The sequence below is a fragment of the Xiphophorus couchianus genome, chromosome 18, assembly GCF_001444195.1.
Source record: "Xiphophorus couchianus chromosome 18, X_couchianus-1.0, whole genome shotgun sequence".
Classification (NCBI taxonomy): Eukaryota; Metazoa; Chordata; class Actinopteri; order Cyprinodontiformes; family Poeciliidae; genus Xiphophorus; species Xiphophorus couchianus.
Window position 1 is genome coordinate 22852541 of NC_040245.1, and position 17782 is coordinate 22870322.

Consider the following 17782-nt stretch of genomic DNA (forward strand, 5'->3'; position numbering starts at 1 on the left):
TTCCACTTGATTCTCATCTCTCTTCGGTGTTCCTCTTGATTTTTCTCCCATTAACTCAAATTCTCTCCAGTAGAATTTCACCGGGGGCCAATCAGCGACCAGAGGGAGAAATTGTGAACAATGATGTGGATTTTCTGTGTTGTTTTACAATTGAAGTCTGCCTGTAGTCAACGTTAGTGATTGGATAAAATGTAAGACTTCAGCAGAGTTCACACCTTTAATGCACACCTCCAGTCTTCTTGCTAACTGACAAAAACAAAAACACAAGAAGAAGAAGATTCCATGCCTCCAGGAAGAAATCATTTCTCAATAGCCAAGGGTCCGGCACCTCAGTACGTAGCGAAGCGTAGAACAGGAGTCTGGTTTTTCTCAGGCTAACATTTTGTAAGATAAAATAAGAATGACTCTCCTTCTCTCCATTTTGAAATACATTCAAATACCTTTTCTTGTCCAGAAACGTTCAAAGGGAACCTTTGTTGTTTTCAGCCTAAATCCTCCATCATTGACTGGTTGCACTTGTTTCAGTCAAGTTTATATCAAATAAGGTGCTTGAATCCTTTCCCTTTATTGTCCTGTTTAAGGTTCAGAGATGCAGCATAAAGGCCAGATTACAGTTATCAAATGCAAACAGAGAGAATAATTTCCATCAGACATAAAACATGCCCAGCTGAATAATGAGACTGTAATTAATAGAGGAGCGATGCTGTTTAACCATTGTGACCATGACCAACCCTGAACTCAACTGTGACGCATGGGAGCAAACACAAAGGGAGAATCTCCCACCAGATCATTTAAAGGGCCAGTATTATGTATTTCCCAGGCACATAGTTCCATCTTATAGCGTAATCAAGTAACTATTAAAACAGTTGTTTAAAAAATGCTTTATACTGTATATCAAATATGACTTGAAAGAAATGCTACCTTGTTATTTAACTCCTTGAAATTGGGCCTCTGTCTCTTTAAAAACTCCTGCTCTCTCTGAAGTCATCACAGGATCGCTCCTCTATTTACCCTTTAACAACGCATTTAACTGAGAAATAGCTCCTATAATGAGCTCAGTAGATCTGTAGTTCCACCAGGTGTTTGCTAATTGCTGCTGGCTAGTCTGAAGGAGCCGAGTCAGGGAGTCGTAGGTAAGGGCTGCTCTGTCAGGCAGCTCAGAAACTTGGAAGCTGCAGCTCTGAGAAGGCGGCGCTGCGTCCCAGAAGGCGGGGCTAGGTCTATGCAGGCGTTTTTTTGGCTCAGCTGAATGGTTGCCATGGAGATTAAAGGATTTCTCAAACACGCATGAAGGAATCGAAACCATGTAGGTTTTTGATGAGGGAATAACATCATAACATGACGTAAAGCTAAATAAAACACACGCAAAAAAGAAGTCGATTTCACACACATTAAAATTATTGAGACGCTTCTCTGTTAGTTTTTCCACGCATTCGATTCGCTCTTTGGCTTCCATCTTCCAGATTATTATGAAAGCCGTTAAACTCACTCAGTGAGAGCTACGGTCACAAACAGGCTCGAGGAGTTGAAAGGACAGCCTCGTGTCACGGGATTGCGTCACGCCGCCACAATATCACTTCTTCCATTACAGTGCTAACCTGTTAATGTGTGAGCAGCTCGTTCTTATTGCTTTTTACACCTGAGCATGTGGCCTGCGGCGTCCTCGCCGAGTCCTCACACACACACACACACACACACACGCGCGCGCGCGCGCGCGCGCACACACACACACACAGGGTCTCAAAGTCCACCTCGAGCCGCTGGTCAGAAACAACTCCACGGCTCTCATTGGCTGACCAACTCTGAACTTGTGACCGCCATTGGCTGCGTCCGTCGCCCACACCCTGACCTGTGTGGGTCGGAGGAGCGGCTCAGGAAGGTGTGGACGGCAGGAAGAAGACAAAGGGCACGCAGGGAAGAAGATATCAGCTTGCTGCAGGCCCTGGCGTGCCGCATTCTGCTCCGTATATCGCCTTACCTTGCATAATTGGGTCCATTATGGCGCTAACCGTGGCGCCCAGCGTGCTGAGATGTTACCGGTCCGCTGGGTCACTGTTGTTTTTTTTCTCTTTTTGCGTCTCTGCGGACAGTAGCGGGGCGGGAGGGGGGCTGCTGTCCCCCACTTCCTCCTTCTTCTCAATCATACAGTGGTAATTGGTGGGAGTGGGCGTGTGTGCATCTGGCGCAATAACCTCACCACCACCACCACCCCTTACTCTTACCCCTTCATCTCCCCAGCCCCCCACCCTGTTGAAAGCTCATTAGCGGACCTGCTGTTAATGAGCTATAGTGGGATCACACAACTTCATTTTCATTTAGGAGGGGTGGGCTTCAGACCAGAGATGCTGCTGTGGCGTGTTTTTTTTTTTTTGTGTGCCCCTTATAATGGAGTCAGCAATTATCCCAACCCCTTGATACACCCCCTTCCCACCCTACCCCCAAACACGTCAAACTGAACTCCCCCCTCCCCCTGTTACAGTCACGCATCCTGAGAAATCCCCGTCACTCCTGTCCCATCACAGCTTGCGTGAATTAAACTACAAATGCATAGCAGGAGCAGCAGTAGTCCGGTGCACGGTGCAGCTTCCCCTCCCCCCCAAACCCCACAGCTGAGCTGCGGTACAATGTTTGGAGATGAGGCCCTGCAACATCAGAAGGATGTAAACAAGGACTGAGGGTCCCTAATCCAAACATCTACATTAAAAATTAAAAAGTCAGCACTACTGAGCGCGGTCCTCTGAGGAAGACCCCCTCCTCACACGACATCCCGGCGAGGAAACCATTCCAGCAGAAATTCATCAACTTTCTCACATTTTAGTCACTTTCCAAAAACAAACTTTTGTGTTTCTTTGCAATGGGATTGTATGTGACCAACAAAAATAATGTGAGCTGGAAGGAAAATAAAACAAAGGTTTTAAGCATTTTTTTTTTCCAAATAAAATTTTGAAACGTGTTATCTGAATTCATATTTAGCCCCCTGTTACTCTGATACCTCAAAATAAAATCCAGTGCAGTTGCTTCCAGAAGTCACTTCATTAGCAAAGTCCACCTGACCCGTGTGTCATTTAATCTCGGTATTAATCTGTGAAGGCCTCTGAGTTTTGTTAGGGAACATTAAACAATTTCATGAAGACCAAGGAGCATATCAGTAAGAGAAAAAGATGTGGAGAAGTTTAAAGTGTTAGGTTATATGCAATATCCACAGATTTATAGATATCACAGAGAACTGCTCAGTCTGTGATTTAAAAATAGAAAACGTACAAACTCATCAAGTCATGACAAGCAGCCAGGAGGCCTGTGGTAACTGAAAGAGCTGCATGAACAGCTCAAGTTGGAGAATCGGTTATTTGGGGTAAATTTCAGTTTGGTAGGAAAGTCATATTTGAAAGAAAGCAAATATAGGACCCATTTGCAGTTTGCACAAGTCACGAAAAGGACATGGCAAACTGGTAAAAGAATTTTCTCTGGTCCAATGAGGCCAAACCTCAATGCATACATTTTGTTTGTATGCAAAATGTATGTTGAAGACAGTCAAGTCTGTCTATTAGGACGGTGTGTGAAACATGGTAGTGGCAGCGTCAGGCTGTGGGGATGCTTCCCTTCGTCGAGGACATGGAAACTCGTTAAGAGTATAAAAAGATGGATGGAGATAAACACAAGACAATGTTCGAAGAAATCCTGCTAAAGATTTGAGACTGGAACAGAGGTTCAAAACATAAATCCAACGCTACAATAGAAAGGTTTAGATCGCAACATATTCATGTGCTTGAATGTCCTAGTCAAAGTCTACACCCAAACTCAACTGAGAAGGTAAATTGATGGTTCAGATGCTGGTTCAGATGATGTGATTACTAACGCATCTCACTTTTGACATTTTTAATTCTTGAACACTTATTTTACGTCTAGTTACACAGTTAAAATACTAAAGTCTGCAGATGTAACGAACTGTGGAAAGCTTAAGGAGTAGTGGTTCAACAAATAACTACAAAATATGTGAATAAATAAACAAGAGACCCAACAAGAGAATATATTTAACCTCAATTCTTTATTGAGGTTTTCTCGTGAAGGTAATAACAAAATTACATCCTTTGACACAGACAGTCACTTTTGGGCATAAAAATAAAGGAGTCAGCCATGCTGGGGGAAAGTGAGTAACATGTAACAGGAGCAGGCGGGTATCCACAACAAGAACAGCAAGAAAATATATACAACATCATCATCCCTGAACAGTTACACTGCGATCATTCAAACAAAATGCACAAACATTTTTAATGACCTGAATGTATTCAGAAGTCAAGAGATTGACGGAAAAAAGTCGACAAATTCATTGAGGTTTTGCTGTAAAAATAAGCAGATTTTTAAATATTTTATTATTTTTTTTAGATCAACTTGGATTTAAAAGTGGTCACAATTAATAAACACAAGCTCAACATGTTGATTATGACCATTGATGCTAATTTCCACACCCTCGCGCCCCTAAGAGCTCGCTTGGCGGGCTCACGTTCCCCGGCGGCGAAACAACAAGCGACCCGCCAACATGCAGCAGCCATAAATTAGGAAGAATTCAAAGACGGACAACAGAAATTACGCAAACGGCTACGAAACATGCACGAGTTCCACGCGGCCGCCCGGCACTTTCACCAATGTAAACAATAAAAGAGAGAAATTACCATCACAACAGTACAGAGGGGGAAATGATGCACACCCGTTTCATATGTATGTAAAAATTGCTGGCTTTTTTTTTTTTTTATGCATAGAAACTAATCTTACAAAACATCAGCAGATGAGACTTTAAAGTCTCTGTATTCACATTTATAAAAAATTAGAAAAGCAAAGACAAAAAAGGTTCCATGTGCAGTGGAGATTTTTAAAAACAAAAGTCGTCCACACATCCTGGTGAAATACCAAGTTTTTAAGACTCAAAATGATCATTATTTTCTTTCCAGAAAATATACAACTGAGATAAAGTGAAGATGTATGATAAACTGGATGCATTAGCGTGAAGCACCTTTTAATTCAGTCACAAAATAAAGTAAATGAAGCTCAGCTGGTCAAGCAGGAGTTTTATGACACCCTTCAGCTGAAGTCGCGGTTTGCAGGTATTGTTACGAAGGATCTGATTGTACAAATGCATCAGTCAGGAGAAGGGCACAAAAACAAGCTGGAATCCATCCAAAACTATTCACGACGATTGGTGAAAAAAGTTATGTTTACGGTAATTATTTTTGACTGGAAATAAGTTAGTGGAGTCTGATAGAGGAGGTGGCCTTCTCTGAATCTGGTCCAGATGCTTCCAGCAACACCAGAAACCTCTGAACTGACTGGGACAATAGCCTCATGTTTTCTCTTCATGTCTGGACGAAACACCTTTTTTCTCTACAAACATCCAGCTCTGACCCAAATCTGCGTGTGAGAAAGTGTGATGGGACCATAATGAAACATTTGGGTCCTGAATCCAAACTGTAGATTTGGCACCAAAACAACAGCATCACCATGGAGAGACATAGTGGTGGCACCATCATGCTCTGGGGTTACTCATCTTCTATGGATACCTGTCACTTTTTTTCAGGTGTTTGCTACAAAGGTGAAGATGGGTTTTATCATTCACGAGTCAAGAGTCCACTAAAACAATTCCACCAGAAGAACAGAAACCTCGAGTAACGGCTTAGTCAAAGTTCTGGGGAGCGTTCAGAGCTGTGGAAATGAGATGTCAAATAATTCCGGCTGAATGTTGAAACTGAATCAAAAAGTGCTTCAAACTTTTAATTAGGGGTGTACAAACTTATGTAAACAGGCTATTGGGCCTGTTTTTAGTTTTTGCAGTTCTCCCTGCAACACGTTCTCAGCTGAAACACTCGGATCCATTTGTGTTTTGAAATGATTCGTCACGGTCTCATCATTTCTAGGTCACAGAAACTTGGCGTTTCGACAAGGGTGTGTAAACTTTTTTTCCTTTTTTTTACATCCACTGCAGCATCTATTCACAAAGTCAGGAGCACAGCCTCGCTCGGCCCCATGGGACTTGTAAACATTAAGTGACAAGTGTTGTGACAAGCAAGCGCCTTTAAAAGGTGTGTGACAGACTACAGGCAGACAGTGTTTGGATTCATTTCAGCCCTGCGGCGGCTCCAAAGTCTTTAAAAGGTCTTCTCCACAGAGAACAGCGGGGTCTGACCTCTCTACACTCATCAATGCTCAATAGCATTATATTGCTTTTAAATTTTTTTTACACAGTATAATCTCTTCTGATTGGGTTGATGCGTCTCCATTTGTCCAGTGGGTCGCTACAGACATGAAACGCTCTTGCATTTTTGTGCTGCAGCATGGTGATCAGTTTCCTGTGTTGGTGTGGACTGCGGCAGTGCACTTCCTGTTCACGAGGTATGGTAATCTCCCCGCTGAATGTCACGGACTTGTTTTTCTCTGTGGTCTGAAGAACTGTAGGCACTTAGTTTCAGCCAGCAGCTTTGCAGTCGATTATGAACAACTGCGGGCCTTGGCAGTTGTTGCGACCTGCTGCTGACAGTCATGCGGCGTCTTCGCGACTTTAACTTGATTCAGTGAGCAGGACCCACAGCTAGGCCCGCCTCAGCAATGCTTTCATGCGGGAGATCCTCCACTGCTGCTGGACTCCCTCTACCTTCTTCCACCTCCATGTCTCTGTCTGCGTAACCCTGTGCCTTGCTCTCCAGACCCGCCTCATCCTCCTCCATCTTCACCACCCCGACTCCCGCTTCCTCTCCCGCTCTCAAAGCGGCCAAGGTATCCGCGGCGCTGGCCTGCGCGTACGCCCCAACGTTGGCGTGGCTCAAGCCGTGGACTTTCTTCAGGTGTTTCTCCAGGGTGGCGTACACGGTGAAGGGCACGGCGCACAGCTGGCATAGGAAGGAGGCCTTGGCCCCCTGGGCACCATGGGTCTTCATGTGGCGAGTCAGCTTGGAGCTCTGGGCGCAGGCGTAGTTGCAGAGGCCGCAGCGGTACGGCCGCTCACCCGTGTGGCTTCGGCGGTGCACTGTCAGGTTGCTGCTATTTCTGAACTGCTTACCACAGTACTCGCAGGCCTCGTCTTTCTTCTTCTTCCCAGTGGGACCTGGAGTGGAGCTGGCGTTCGCCCCGGCGATGGCGGCTCCTGCAGCGCTTCGCCGCTCAAAGTCTCTCTGCCACTCTTGCATGCCGGAGGCCCACTCCTTCTCCCTCTCGACGAGTTCTCCTTGTTCGTTCTCCCACTCTCCAACCCCCCGCGCTCTCTCGCCCATTTCCGGGCGTTTGGGCGTGCAGTTGCCACTGGCGATGCCGCTCTCCCCGCTTCCTCCCGTCTCTCCGCTCTCTAGGGAGCCTTCGGAGGGGCTGGCGCAGGGCGATGCGGGCTGCGGCTCCCCCTGCCCCTCCGCCGCCTCCTCGCCTCCGGCTCTGTGGTTTGGGTACAGCCTCAGTAGCTCCCTGTCCGGTGGTCTGAGATGGGAGTTCAACAGCATTAGGCCTGACGCTACGGTCGGGTGCTTGGGGAGGGTCAGATCCAGCTCTTTTCCCATCATCCCTGGCCCCTGAAGCCTTCCCTGGGCCCCCTGCCTCCCAATATCCTCCTCCATCAGAACCGCCTCCACCGACTCGCACCCACTTCCTCCGCCCGCAGCCTCCCGGTGGTGGCCCCTGATGTGGCGAGCGAGCTGCCCGCTCTGAGCGAAGGCCTGCCCACACACCCCACAGTGATAGGGCCTGTCGCAGGCGTGAGTCCGGCGGTGGGCAGACAGGGCGCGCAGCGAGTGGAAGTTCTGGTTGCACAGCTCACAGTGAAAATCGGCCTGCAGGGCGCCAGACTGAGGAAACGTCGACGCTACCGGCGGAGACGAGGACGGAGACAACACGGGCGCCATGGGGGAGGTGAGGCTTGTGTTGTTCCCCTCAGCGAGTTCCCGGAGTCGCACGGAGAAGTTCATGGCCTGGAGGCTAACCGAGGCGGCTTGGTTCTGACGCGAGCGCCGCTGGGCGGTGGGCTGGAAGGCGGAGGCGAGAGCCTGGCTCAGGTGGCGCGGGTCCAGAACGGCTGCTGCGGGCTTGTTCTCTTTCAGACCCTCTCTTCCTCCCATGTAGGCGTCATCGTCCTCATCCTCCTGGTAGATGCTGAAGGAGTGCGTGTGCTGGGCGTGTTGGAGGAGCGCCCACGCTGAGTAAAACACGCCGTCACACTGAAAGCAAGTGAAAAAGGCGGGCTCTTCACATCCTGCGAGGAGAGAGAAACCCCGAATTAGTGGATGGACGATACAGTAAAATGTTTATTGAAACATTTGAGTTCCACCTGGGAAAGGAAATTAAAGATTAATGTCCACTTGGGAGCAACTTTACGGAGCTGTAAATTGAGCAGTTAATTTCTAAGAGAGTGAATTACTGTAGTTGCTCCTTCACTACAATACAGACGAGCATCATGTTTTGTTTTCCTAAACGGTTTGTTTCTCTTCAGCCTAATTTGGTCAACAAAAACAATACAAGCAGTGTTATTCATGAACAAAAATTATGACGCATTCTGAACTGAATTAAAAAATGTTTCATCCAAATAAATCATCCATCTTAAATATATAAAATTTGACACAGAAACTCCTTTACACAAACAAAAGTCACAGAACATGCATAATCTGAAAGTTTAACGGTCACTGTGGATAGCAAATCTCATTGTAAAAAAGTATTTACACCCTTTAGAGATTTCAAATCAGGCAGAGTAAGTAAAAAGCTCGTTTTGAGTTTTGACGTCCTGTCATGGTCGTGCCACAGCATTTCAACTGGACTTTAACTAGGCTTTCAAAAACATTCGTTGTCTCAGTCATTCAGAGGCGGACCTGCAGGTTTGCTTTGGATCGCTGTCCTGGTGAGCCGAACTCAGGCTTTCAATCAAGCAAATTGTTCAGGACCTGAAGAATCAGAGCAACCCGACCACGTTTCAGTGAGAGTAACACAGTTTTTCTGAAATACTGTTTTAGTTTTAAACCAAATCTATTAATACACAACGTCTCACTTTTGTCTCGGCAGTCCACAGAATAATTTCCTACAAGTCTTGGGCATCATTTTTTCTCAGTGATTTCAGCTTGAAACTTTATCTAGTGTATCATTGAATATTGACTCAAAGTCTGACCTCTTGGAGTAATTTCAGTGGGAGAGCCGTTCCTGGGAAGATTCACCACTGTTGCATGTTTTCTCCATTTGTCAATAATAACCATTTGTGGGGTTCAATGGCGTCACAAAGTCTTAGAAATCACCTGAACTAATAAACGTCTATTTATTTCTTTAGCCTAGGGCATGATGCTGTCATGTTCTGTGTTTTCTGTGTATTTATTTAGAGTTTTTTGTGTCCCCGAGTCTTCGTATTGTCCTTTCTTCCCCTTGATTGTTCCCAGATGTGTCTCGTTCTGTGATTACCCGCTGTGTATTTAACTCCACCTGTGTTCCTTGTTCCTCGTCGGGTCCTTGTCAGTTCAGTGTCTAATGTGCACTCAGTCCTTCGTGTGTCCAGTCATGCTGCCTGTGTTTTTGGACTGTTTGGATCTTGTCCATTAAATCACCATTATACATCTACCTGGGTCCATCTGCATCTGCCTCACCACCGTAATTCATGACAGATGCGTTGCTTTTTAAGATCTTTAATCTACTTCATGTCGGCTTCTGGTTAAATGATTTCCTGATTCTAAAAATGTGATTAATTCTCCATTTTCTATTGTTGTTATTTTATCTGAAACACTCCAAGTTGGGCTTGTTGTGCATGAAAAGAGCTGCAAACATAAAGACTGACTGTGGCTCGTTACGATTTCAGCACCAAACACATTCAAACGTTAAAAATTCTGTCACTTTTAAGAAAGTATTAAATGCAACATGATTAAAAATGTTTAAGTCTTTTGCTAATTTTCTTCTTTATCAAGAGAAATCGCCCCCATCTGGCTAAGAGGAGGAAACTAAATATGGGCTCCGCTTTTCAGACCAGAAGGCTTGATTAGCGTAGATTCAGAAAGGTTGCAAAAAAATGGAAAAAAAAAAAACAACAACATGTCATGGCAATGCAACAAACTCCTCATATTTGAAACTCAACCTAAGGTGAGAGGGAAGAGTTGAGAATTACTTTGGTGGTTTCATCGCTACAAACAACCACTTTTAGGCACATTGAAATATTTATCTTAGCCATTTTTAATTGATGAAAGCTGTGCATGAGAACGAGGACGACGGCGAAGCCTGATCTCGGAGAGCCGGGCGAAGACCGTGGCGATGAAGAACCTCACCTGGACGAGGGAAGGAGAAGTGAAACAAAGTACATCTGGAGATATTTTTATATAGCTTTGTCTCCTAACTGAGAGCTACGCGCCAATTAAGCTGCAAATTGCTAATTAGCAGAATGCAGAAAACGAACGCTTTATGCAAATCGGGCTCTGACTCAGCCTGCTTGACAAATGAGGCCTTTCTGCATAAATCAGAACTGGCGAGAAGATCCCCAAATTGAAGGGAAAACTGTTTTTTTCTTTCTTTCTTAAACACTTTTTCTTTGGAGAGGTTCAAAGCAGACTCGGGTATAAGCCTCTTTCATGTTTCCTCAAGTCAAATCCTTCTGTATTTTATTGGAGGATTGGAGGGAGGAGGGGAGGAGATTGAAGATGAAAAAGAGAGCAACTGTTTCGTTTTCTTTTTTTCGCCCCCCTCGTCGCCCTCCCTCTGTCTGGAGATGAGAGGAGCTGCGGTGTTTGTGTCCTTTAACCTAGCCTGAGGAGAAAGCCAGGAGAAGTTGAGATACTCCTTAAAGAGAGAGAGAGAGAAAAAAAAATAGGGTGAAGAGCGAGAGGAGGGAAGATAAACAGAGAGATAGGTAGGTCAGGGCTCGGGAGATAAAGAGAGAATGAGATAAAAAAGATTGTAATGTGGCACGGAGGGGGGCAAAAGACACCAGGAAAATGTGTCACCCCTTCGAATTGTACTCTAGACCCATCCTCCAACCTCGACTCCCCCTAAAAATCCCACCAAATCTTTCCCTAAGGGTGAGGGTGAGGAAGAGGGGGTGGTGGTGGTGGGGGGGCTTTTGTCTTGGGGTCCTGGAGAGAAACACAATACCCGGCCGGTTTCGCTTTCCTCCGCTCACTCCTCTTTTTGTAAGGATTCCCATTTGGCCCAGGGTAGCACTTGAATATTAAGCAGAAGCAATAACTACTAATTAAAAATGCAGATTGGCTGGGAGCACTAACGAGCAGCAGGCAGAATCTCTTCTCCCTGGGGAGGCGGAGGAAAGAGGAAAAAAAAAGAGAGAGGGGGGAAGATGAAGAAGAGGAGGAGGAGGAGGAGGATTGAAAGAGGGCAAAGTGAAAGTGTGCTGAAGATGCGGGGGAAGAAATGGGAAGGCGCAAAAAGAAAAAAAAAACAAACAAGGAGAATAAATAAAAAGGAATGAGACAGATGCACGCGGCTGCTCAGTAATCCATCCCCCTGTTTTCTCCTCCATCAGGCTCTGACTGAACAGAGAGCTGCCGTTTGTCGTTTTTTTTTTTTTTCTGCTCTTTCACTTGCAGTCATTTCAGGAGTCAAACCTCCCCGACGTGGTCACTCCGCACACCCGGCGTTTTAGCTCAGGCTATAAACATAAAATGTCAAACTCTGAGCCAACATGAATAAAAATTTAATCCAAACTTATCTCCTGCATTATGCACAACCTGTCATGCTCTTTTTCCTCCTTTTTTTTTTGACCGCCCTCCGCTCCCTCACCGTTGTCCCGCTGGATCTGCTGGGCTACACATCGCTGCAAACCCACTCGCAGCGAGGTGAACGTGTGGACAAACGGAAACGCTGCATGCATGCATGCGTCCTCTTGAGCGTTGACACGAAGGAAGGAACTGCCAACGTGTGGCGAGCGTTTTAAAAAAAGAAAAAGAGCGATGGGGCGCTCAGTACCGAGACGCAAACGTTCATTTCGCAACCTGACACCTCTGACCTTTGCCAGGAAATCCATCAACTCATACCTTTCTTGGTACCACTTTACCATAAAGCTAATAAGTAGTTCATGGATATGTAATTAGTTCATCTCTAGCATCTTTATAAGTCATTAATTACTGTTTATAATCCATTAAATAAGACAGACAAGGCAACAAAATCTAGCGGTTTTTGCCAAATGGTGAGTCAAATCTGTTCACCTAAATATTTTATCTAGAGTTGTTATACTAAACATTTCAGACTGCATTTGAAGCACAACAAGCATTTCTAAACATAATTTTTTTAGCATAAAGTCTCCTTTATTTATTTTTTTTTAACTATATTCAAATTTGTAATGTTTATTTTGTTTATTTTTATTCTGTTGTTTTTAACTTCTTTGTACAAGCACTTTGAATTGTCTTTGGCTGAAAGGTGCTATATAAATAAAGTTGCCTTGCCTTTTTACCCTTACTTAGACCAAAATAAACAGTTATTAACAGTATATGAACTGATTACAGATGAATCTATGAACTGTTTATTAGCGATCTGTAAGGGGAGCCTTTTTGTAAAGTGGTACCTTGTTTTCATGTTGCTACATAAAATTCTTCAGATGGATTTTAACGAGGATTCAGGGATTTCTGATCTACCCCACCATGACTTTATATTCGGCCGCACGTGTTTGCTTCGTCTTCGCTAAAAGACGCTGGAGAAGCGTAGAAAAGCAGCCTTTAGGGGGGACAAAAACAGAGCGGCTGCCGACATATCACACACAGGCAGAGCAAGAAGAGAGGCAAGATGGGATCGTTCTTTTGAAAACAGGCGAAAGAAGAAAGAGGAGGAGGAGGAGGAGGCTCCCAGGAGCTCAGGTGGATCAGCCCGGGGCTGATCAGTGGGAGACAGCTGAGGAGCTGACGCAATGTTCTCCATTACGGTGTCATGGCGGCCAGCGGGGCCGTTAGAGCCACTCCGCTGGCCAAGGAGGAGCGTCGTGGATGACAGGCAGGAAGAGACATGTTTACCTGGCCACTCCGCCTCAGAGGCCGACAGCCAGGGAGATGGGAAGGAGCCCAGGTGCTCAGCGCGGGGCCCTGGGGGACCCTCGGTGCCCTCTGAATGTTCCTGAGGCCTATCCTTTCCACGCAATTAGCCCGAGTGTCACTAACTCACGCGGGTGCGCTAATGGCAACCGCTAGTTAATGAGCTGGGCTCGAGCGGGAGGAGGAGCGGTTGTTAACTGAATAAAAGAATGACTGAAAAAAACCCCACAAAAACACAGACTCAGTCGTTAGCAACCCGCCACCTTGCTGTGGGGTCTCACCTGGTTTGCTGAGGTCCGCCTTCACGCTCAGGCCGGACTCGTCCCCCCAGGACCGGCCCCTGGAAGCCCCTCTCCGGAGCTCGATGAAGCCGGGCTGCGGCTCGACGCCGGCGACCCGCTGGCGCCCGGCTTGACCGGCGGGTGACGGGGGAGTGGCCCCGGAGCCTGGGCTCCGTGAGACGCAGCCGCCCTGCTTGTGCTGGATGAAGGCCAGGATGTGGGCCAGGGGGAAGGCCTGGCTGCACTGCCCACAGGTCAGGAGGTCATCCTCTGGGGCTCGGACCTGTGGAAGAGGAGGAGGAGGAAGGTGGTGGTCGCCTGGCGGGTCGGCAGCTTCCTCCATATCACAGACATCTGGGGAGAAAAATAAGGAGCAGAAGAATTTGAATTTGAACCGCTAGAGGCCTACAAAAGTATTCATACCTCAAAGACAGCCTCATTTGATGAAAAAGCAGAATTTGCACAATTGATAAGTGAAAGGAAAATTGCTTCTTGTATTTATATTTATATGCAGGTGTTCTATGTTACGTCTTTACCAGCTTTAAGCACATAAGAATTACATTTCTGCTCACTTTGTAAAAAATAAAATAAAAACTCACTCAAACATCAGATTTCCAACTTTAAGCAGTCTCTCCATTCATATTCCCATCAACTCTGACCAGCTTCCCTGTCCCTCCTGAGGACAAACATCCCCACAGCCTGGTGCTGCCACTACCATATTACACACCAGGAAGGTTTCTTCTTCTCCGACACACATACTTTTGCATGCAAGTCACAAAATGTTGTCTTATTTGCCCAAAGCAGTTTCTTCCACATGTTTTTGGTCCTTTGACTGGACTCACTCTTCCTCCTGGCAGTATTTCCAGATGTCTGGAGCTCTGCAGCTCCTCCAGAGTTACCCAGAGCCTCCAGGCTGCTTGTGTGGACGGCCACGTCTCGGTTTTGAGGTGATGCGTCGAACGGTGTTCAGTGAGACTTTCAGAACTATGAATCTTGTTCCACAACCTAAATCTCCTTTAAATCTCTCCATGTGGCTCTAACTGACCACCTTTGTGATCCTGTTTCCTCCAACAAACCTCTGAGGCTTTCATCGATCAGGTGGATTTATACCGAGACGAAATGATTAAAGAAATCCACACGATAAATTTCTGTTTAAAAAAAACCCCAAAAGAATACCAAGCGTAATTTTTCTTCCTCTTCACAACTGTGCACTATTTGTGTTGGGATGTGAATACTTCTCTTAAGCAGAGTACATAACGTTACTTGATTATGCTTAAACTTTCGAATGCAATAAAAACAAATTCACGCTTTTAAAATTCGACTCGTTTTGTTTTCTCCCTACGCTGAACAGACCAATCCAGGCATCCGAAAACATCCGCCTCCAACTCTGGTTCATCAAATCTCAAAGCAATGACAATATTCTGCATTTTGACATGATGAAAACATGTTCTCCTGCTTTTATTATTTTATTAGAAACATACCAACCCCCCAAACCCAAATTATCTGAATCACACCATTTCCTGATTGGCTCTGATTAGCAGGTCATAAAAAAAAAAAAAAACACAAACTCCCATCACTTTTGGTCTGTAAACGCATCGACCCACATGCAGCATGTAACATAAAACACCTTTTGAACCACTCCGTCTATCGAGACACTGACGATAATTGGCCCCCAAAAAGTCGAGATCGGTGCATTTTCAGGACTGCAGACTGCAAATCTTTCCCCTTAGAAGCATGTAAACATAAAACCCTTCACTTTCGTCATTTGAAGTCTCATCCACTACAAAGCCGGGCGTATCAATTAACATCTAAATGAAGTTAGGTCTTAAGTGCTGCACACAGCTACGTTTGGTGCGCTCCTCTAAATTACAGACAGAGCAGAGCTGACCTCAATGGAACAAACAAACAGGCCTGCTGATTGAAAGTGCTAGTTTCACTTGTAAGCTCAACGAGGCCAATCTGCTCAGCCAACGCTGACCACTTCCTTCAAAACCAGTTACAGATCTGTGCTCGTTCCGGCTGGGTGCAGCACAAGAGAGCCCAACGGTCCACAAACCCCCTGTTAATTAAAATGACTCGCCCTCTGGTAGAGGAATGACTGAACTAGAAGAAGAAGAAGAAGAAGTAGTAAGTGGATGATCACGACTGAGGCGTTCACCTTTCACTCAACAGAAAACGTTGCCTTACCAGCCACATGCAGCGGGAGTTTCTCAACAGGAAGTGGATTGCAATAAAAGAGAGAGAAAAAAGTGACTGAAGGTGTCTGAGATAAGAGAGTGGCCACGTCTTTTTTCTTTTTTTTTTTCTGTGTGTTCACACCAAGTACTGAGGGAGGAGGGTAACAAGTTGACAAATCTAATGTGGTCCTCCGCTTTAAATACAACCACAGAGTGCTTGTGGACAAAGCTTCAACCAAACCCCTGAAGAGCTTGAGTAAACTCACACAGCTCAGGTAGAGAGAGAGACAGGAGGAAGAGGAGGAGGGAGGAAGGAGTGTGTGTGTGTGTGTGTGTGTGTGTGTGTGTGTGTGTGTGGGGAGAGGAGGGGGGTCAGGAGTCTGTTGCTCAACACCGGTCATGGGCACACCTGAATCCACCTGCCCAGGCCGGGCAGCCTGTCCGTACAGGACAGGTACAGACAGTACACTCTGAAGTCGGATCTCAGCAGTTGTTACTCAAAAATGTCACCTTTCCTGTTTCAGGCCCGCGCTGTTTGTGCAGACTTGCAAGGCGCGGTTACACGCGCGTGCCCGCATTCGTGCGTGCCCGCCCGCGCGCGCGCGCACACACACACACACACACACACACACACACCATACAGGGTTGAGTCAGGGCCTGTGGTCACAGCAGACACGCACCACTGGTCTCCAGTAGAGAACTGTAACAAACAAATTATTCTCAGCTCCCCGTCTTCATTTCCTCCCTGCGCTTTTAAAAGTAATAATAATTTGAAATACGTCACTTTTTGTTGTTGTTTTGCTTTTTATTTCAATTGGGTTTTTAATTAAAAACGTCACGATGACATGTTTTGAGAAGCCGGTGTATGCGTGTGTCTGTTTATTAAAATATATATTATTATTATTATTATTTAAAGAGACCAACCTTTACTGAAAACTGTTTTGATTAATAATCTTGTTCGGACCTGTAGCCTCTGAGCAGAGCCAATAAACCGGTCCTTCCTCTGCGGGAACCGCTGCAGCAACAACACCGACACTCATCAGGACAAAACAACGCGGACATTAAAACCGAGCGCTTCTTCAAACATGTCCCTTTAAACGCCAACGCCACACGCTCAAACGGCGCTTCACCGGCGGCAAATTAAACCCAAAACTCACTTTCAGGATGTGACCCTCGTGTCTGAGAATTGCCAGCGAACCAATTATCCTTTTAATAGTGCTTATTAGCAATTGGATACAAATAAGCGCGTAAGTTTGAACGACAGCAAAACACAAGCTGGATATTGATTAGTTTTTTACGAAAAATATATTTAAAGGAAAGAAAGAAAAATAGAAGACACTCTTCCCTCCTGGCTTACCTTGAATCGCACTCAGGTGCTGCGGTCGGCTCCCAAGTTTGCGCCTGGACATCGCGTCGCCTTGCCGGGCACCTTTCTGGGTCCCAAACCCCCTGAAAAGCAGAACCCCCCTCCCCGCCCGTCCGTCCGTCCAGCTGCTCCGGCTCCGATAAGCTGACCGACAGTCCACCGGCGGGGACGAACTGATAAGACGAGACTAAGCTGGCTGGCCTCCGCCTGGACTGGCGCTGAGCGGGTGGAAAGCAGGCAGTAGCGTTCAAGTTCACGCTTCTTCCCCCCGCAGCGAGCGGAGAGGGCAGAAGGGGGCATGGGCGACCGAAAGCACCGCCCGCCCCATCCGACCCTGACCCCGCCCTCCTCCTGTGAAACTCTCACTCTTGCGCCAGTAAATTATTAGATTATATCACCTTAAATTGTTTTTATACTTTCATAACAGTCTTTGTGGTGTTTTCTGAGATTTAACAGATTTTCTTTTTTTTTTTTTTTAATGCTGATGGTGAGAGCGATGTGATCACCATCACCATCTGGTTCCTCCTCAGCAGCTCAGAGGAACTAACCTCACTGGCTTTCCACAGGTGTCTCTAAACAACCAAACCGGAACCAGCTCACAATTCACTTCTGCTTTTTCCTCTTGACCAGAGGCAGCTCCCTGTTCAGCCATCAAAATGGAGAAACGCGTTGATGAATATGAATATGATCATAGTTGCGGAACGGTCAAAAGCGAAACAGAAAGGGGTGAAGTGAGATTTGTCGCCACCTACTGGCGAAAATAAATCGCACCTGGTTAATTAGATAACCGGAAAGTTAAGCTTCTTCAGCAAGAATTGTATTTAAAATATATATATATATATATATATATATATATATATATATTAATTTGGTACAGAGTGAAACACTTTTGATTTTTGTCCGTTTTTAGGAGGATCACTTAAAGTTAATGACAACAAAGAATCAAGTTTCTCAGAAAATTATATATAAAACAACAAAAAAAGGACTTATTTT

General features: G+C 45.7%; 1 protein-coding gene across 1 annotated transcript; it reads right to left on the reverse strand.

The window, feature by feature from the left end:
• Window positions 1-4026: 4026 nt before the first annotated feature.
• znf296 (zinc finger protein 296) lies at window positions 4027-17074 on the reverse strand. The gene is made up of 3 exons (XM_028045641.1): window positions 16781-17074; window positions 13247-13600; window positions 4027-8221 (listed from the first exon to the last, which is right to left on the reverse strand). The coding sequence occupies exons 1-3, from the start codon at window positions 16830-16832 to the stop codon at window positions 6558-6560; spliced, it is 2070 nt and encodes a 689-aa protein (XP_027901442.1). The 5' UTR covers window positions 16833-17074; the 3' UTR covers window positions 4027-6557.
• Between the last annotated feature and the right edge of the window lie 708 nt (window positions 17075-17782).

Bases quoted from the DNA above. Each gene is read 5' to 3' on its own strand.
- znf296 (XM_028045641.1), bottom strand. From the start codon at position 16,832: ATGTCCAGGCGCAAACTTGGGAGCCGACCGCAGCACCTGAGTGCGATT. The intron at 13,601-16,780 runs GTAAGCCAGGAG...TTTTCTCCCCAG, and splicing joins GCACCTGAGTGCGATTCAAG to ATGTCTGTGATATGGAGGAA. The intron at 8,222-13,246 runs GTGAGACCCCAC...CTCTCCTCGCAG, and splicing joins GGCGGACCTCAGCAAACCAG to GATGTGAAGAGCCCGCCTTT.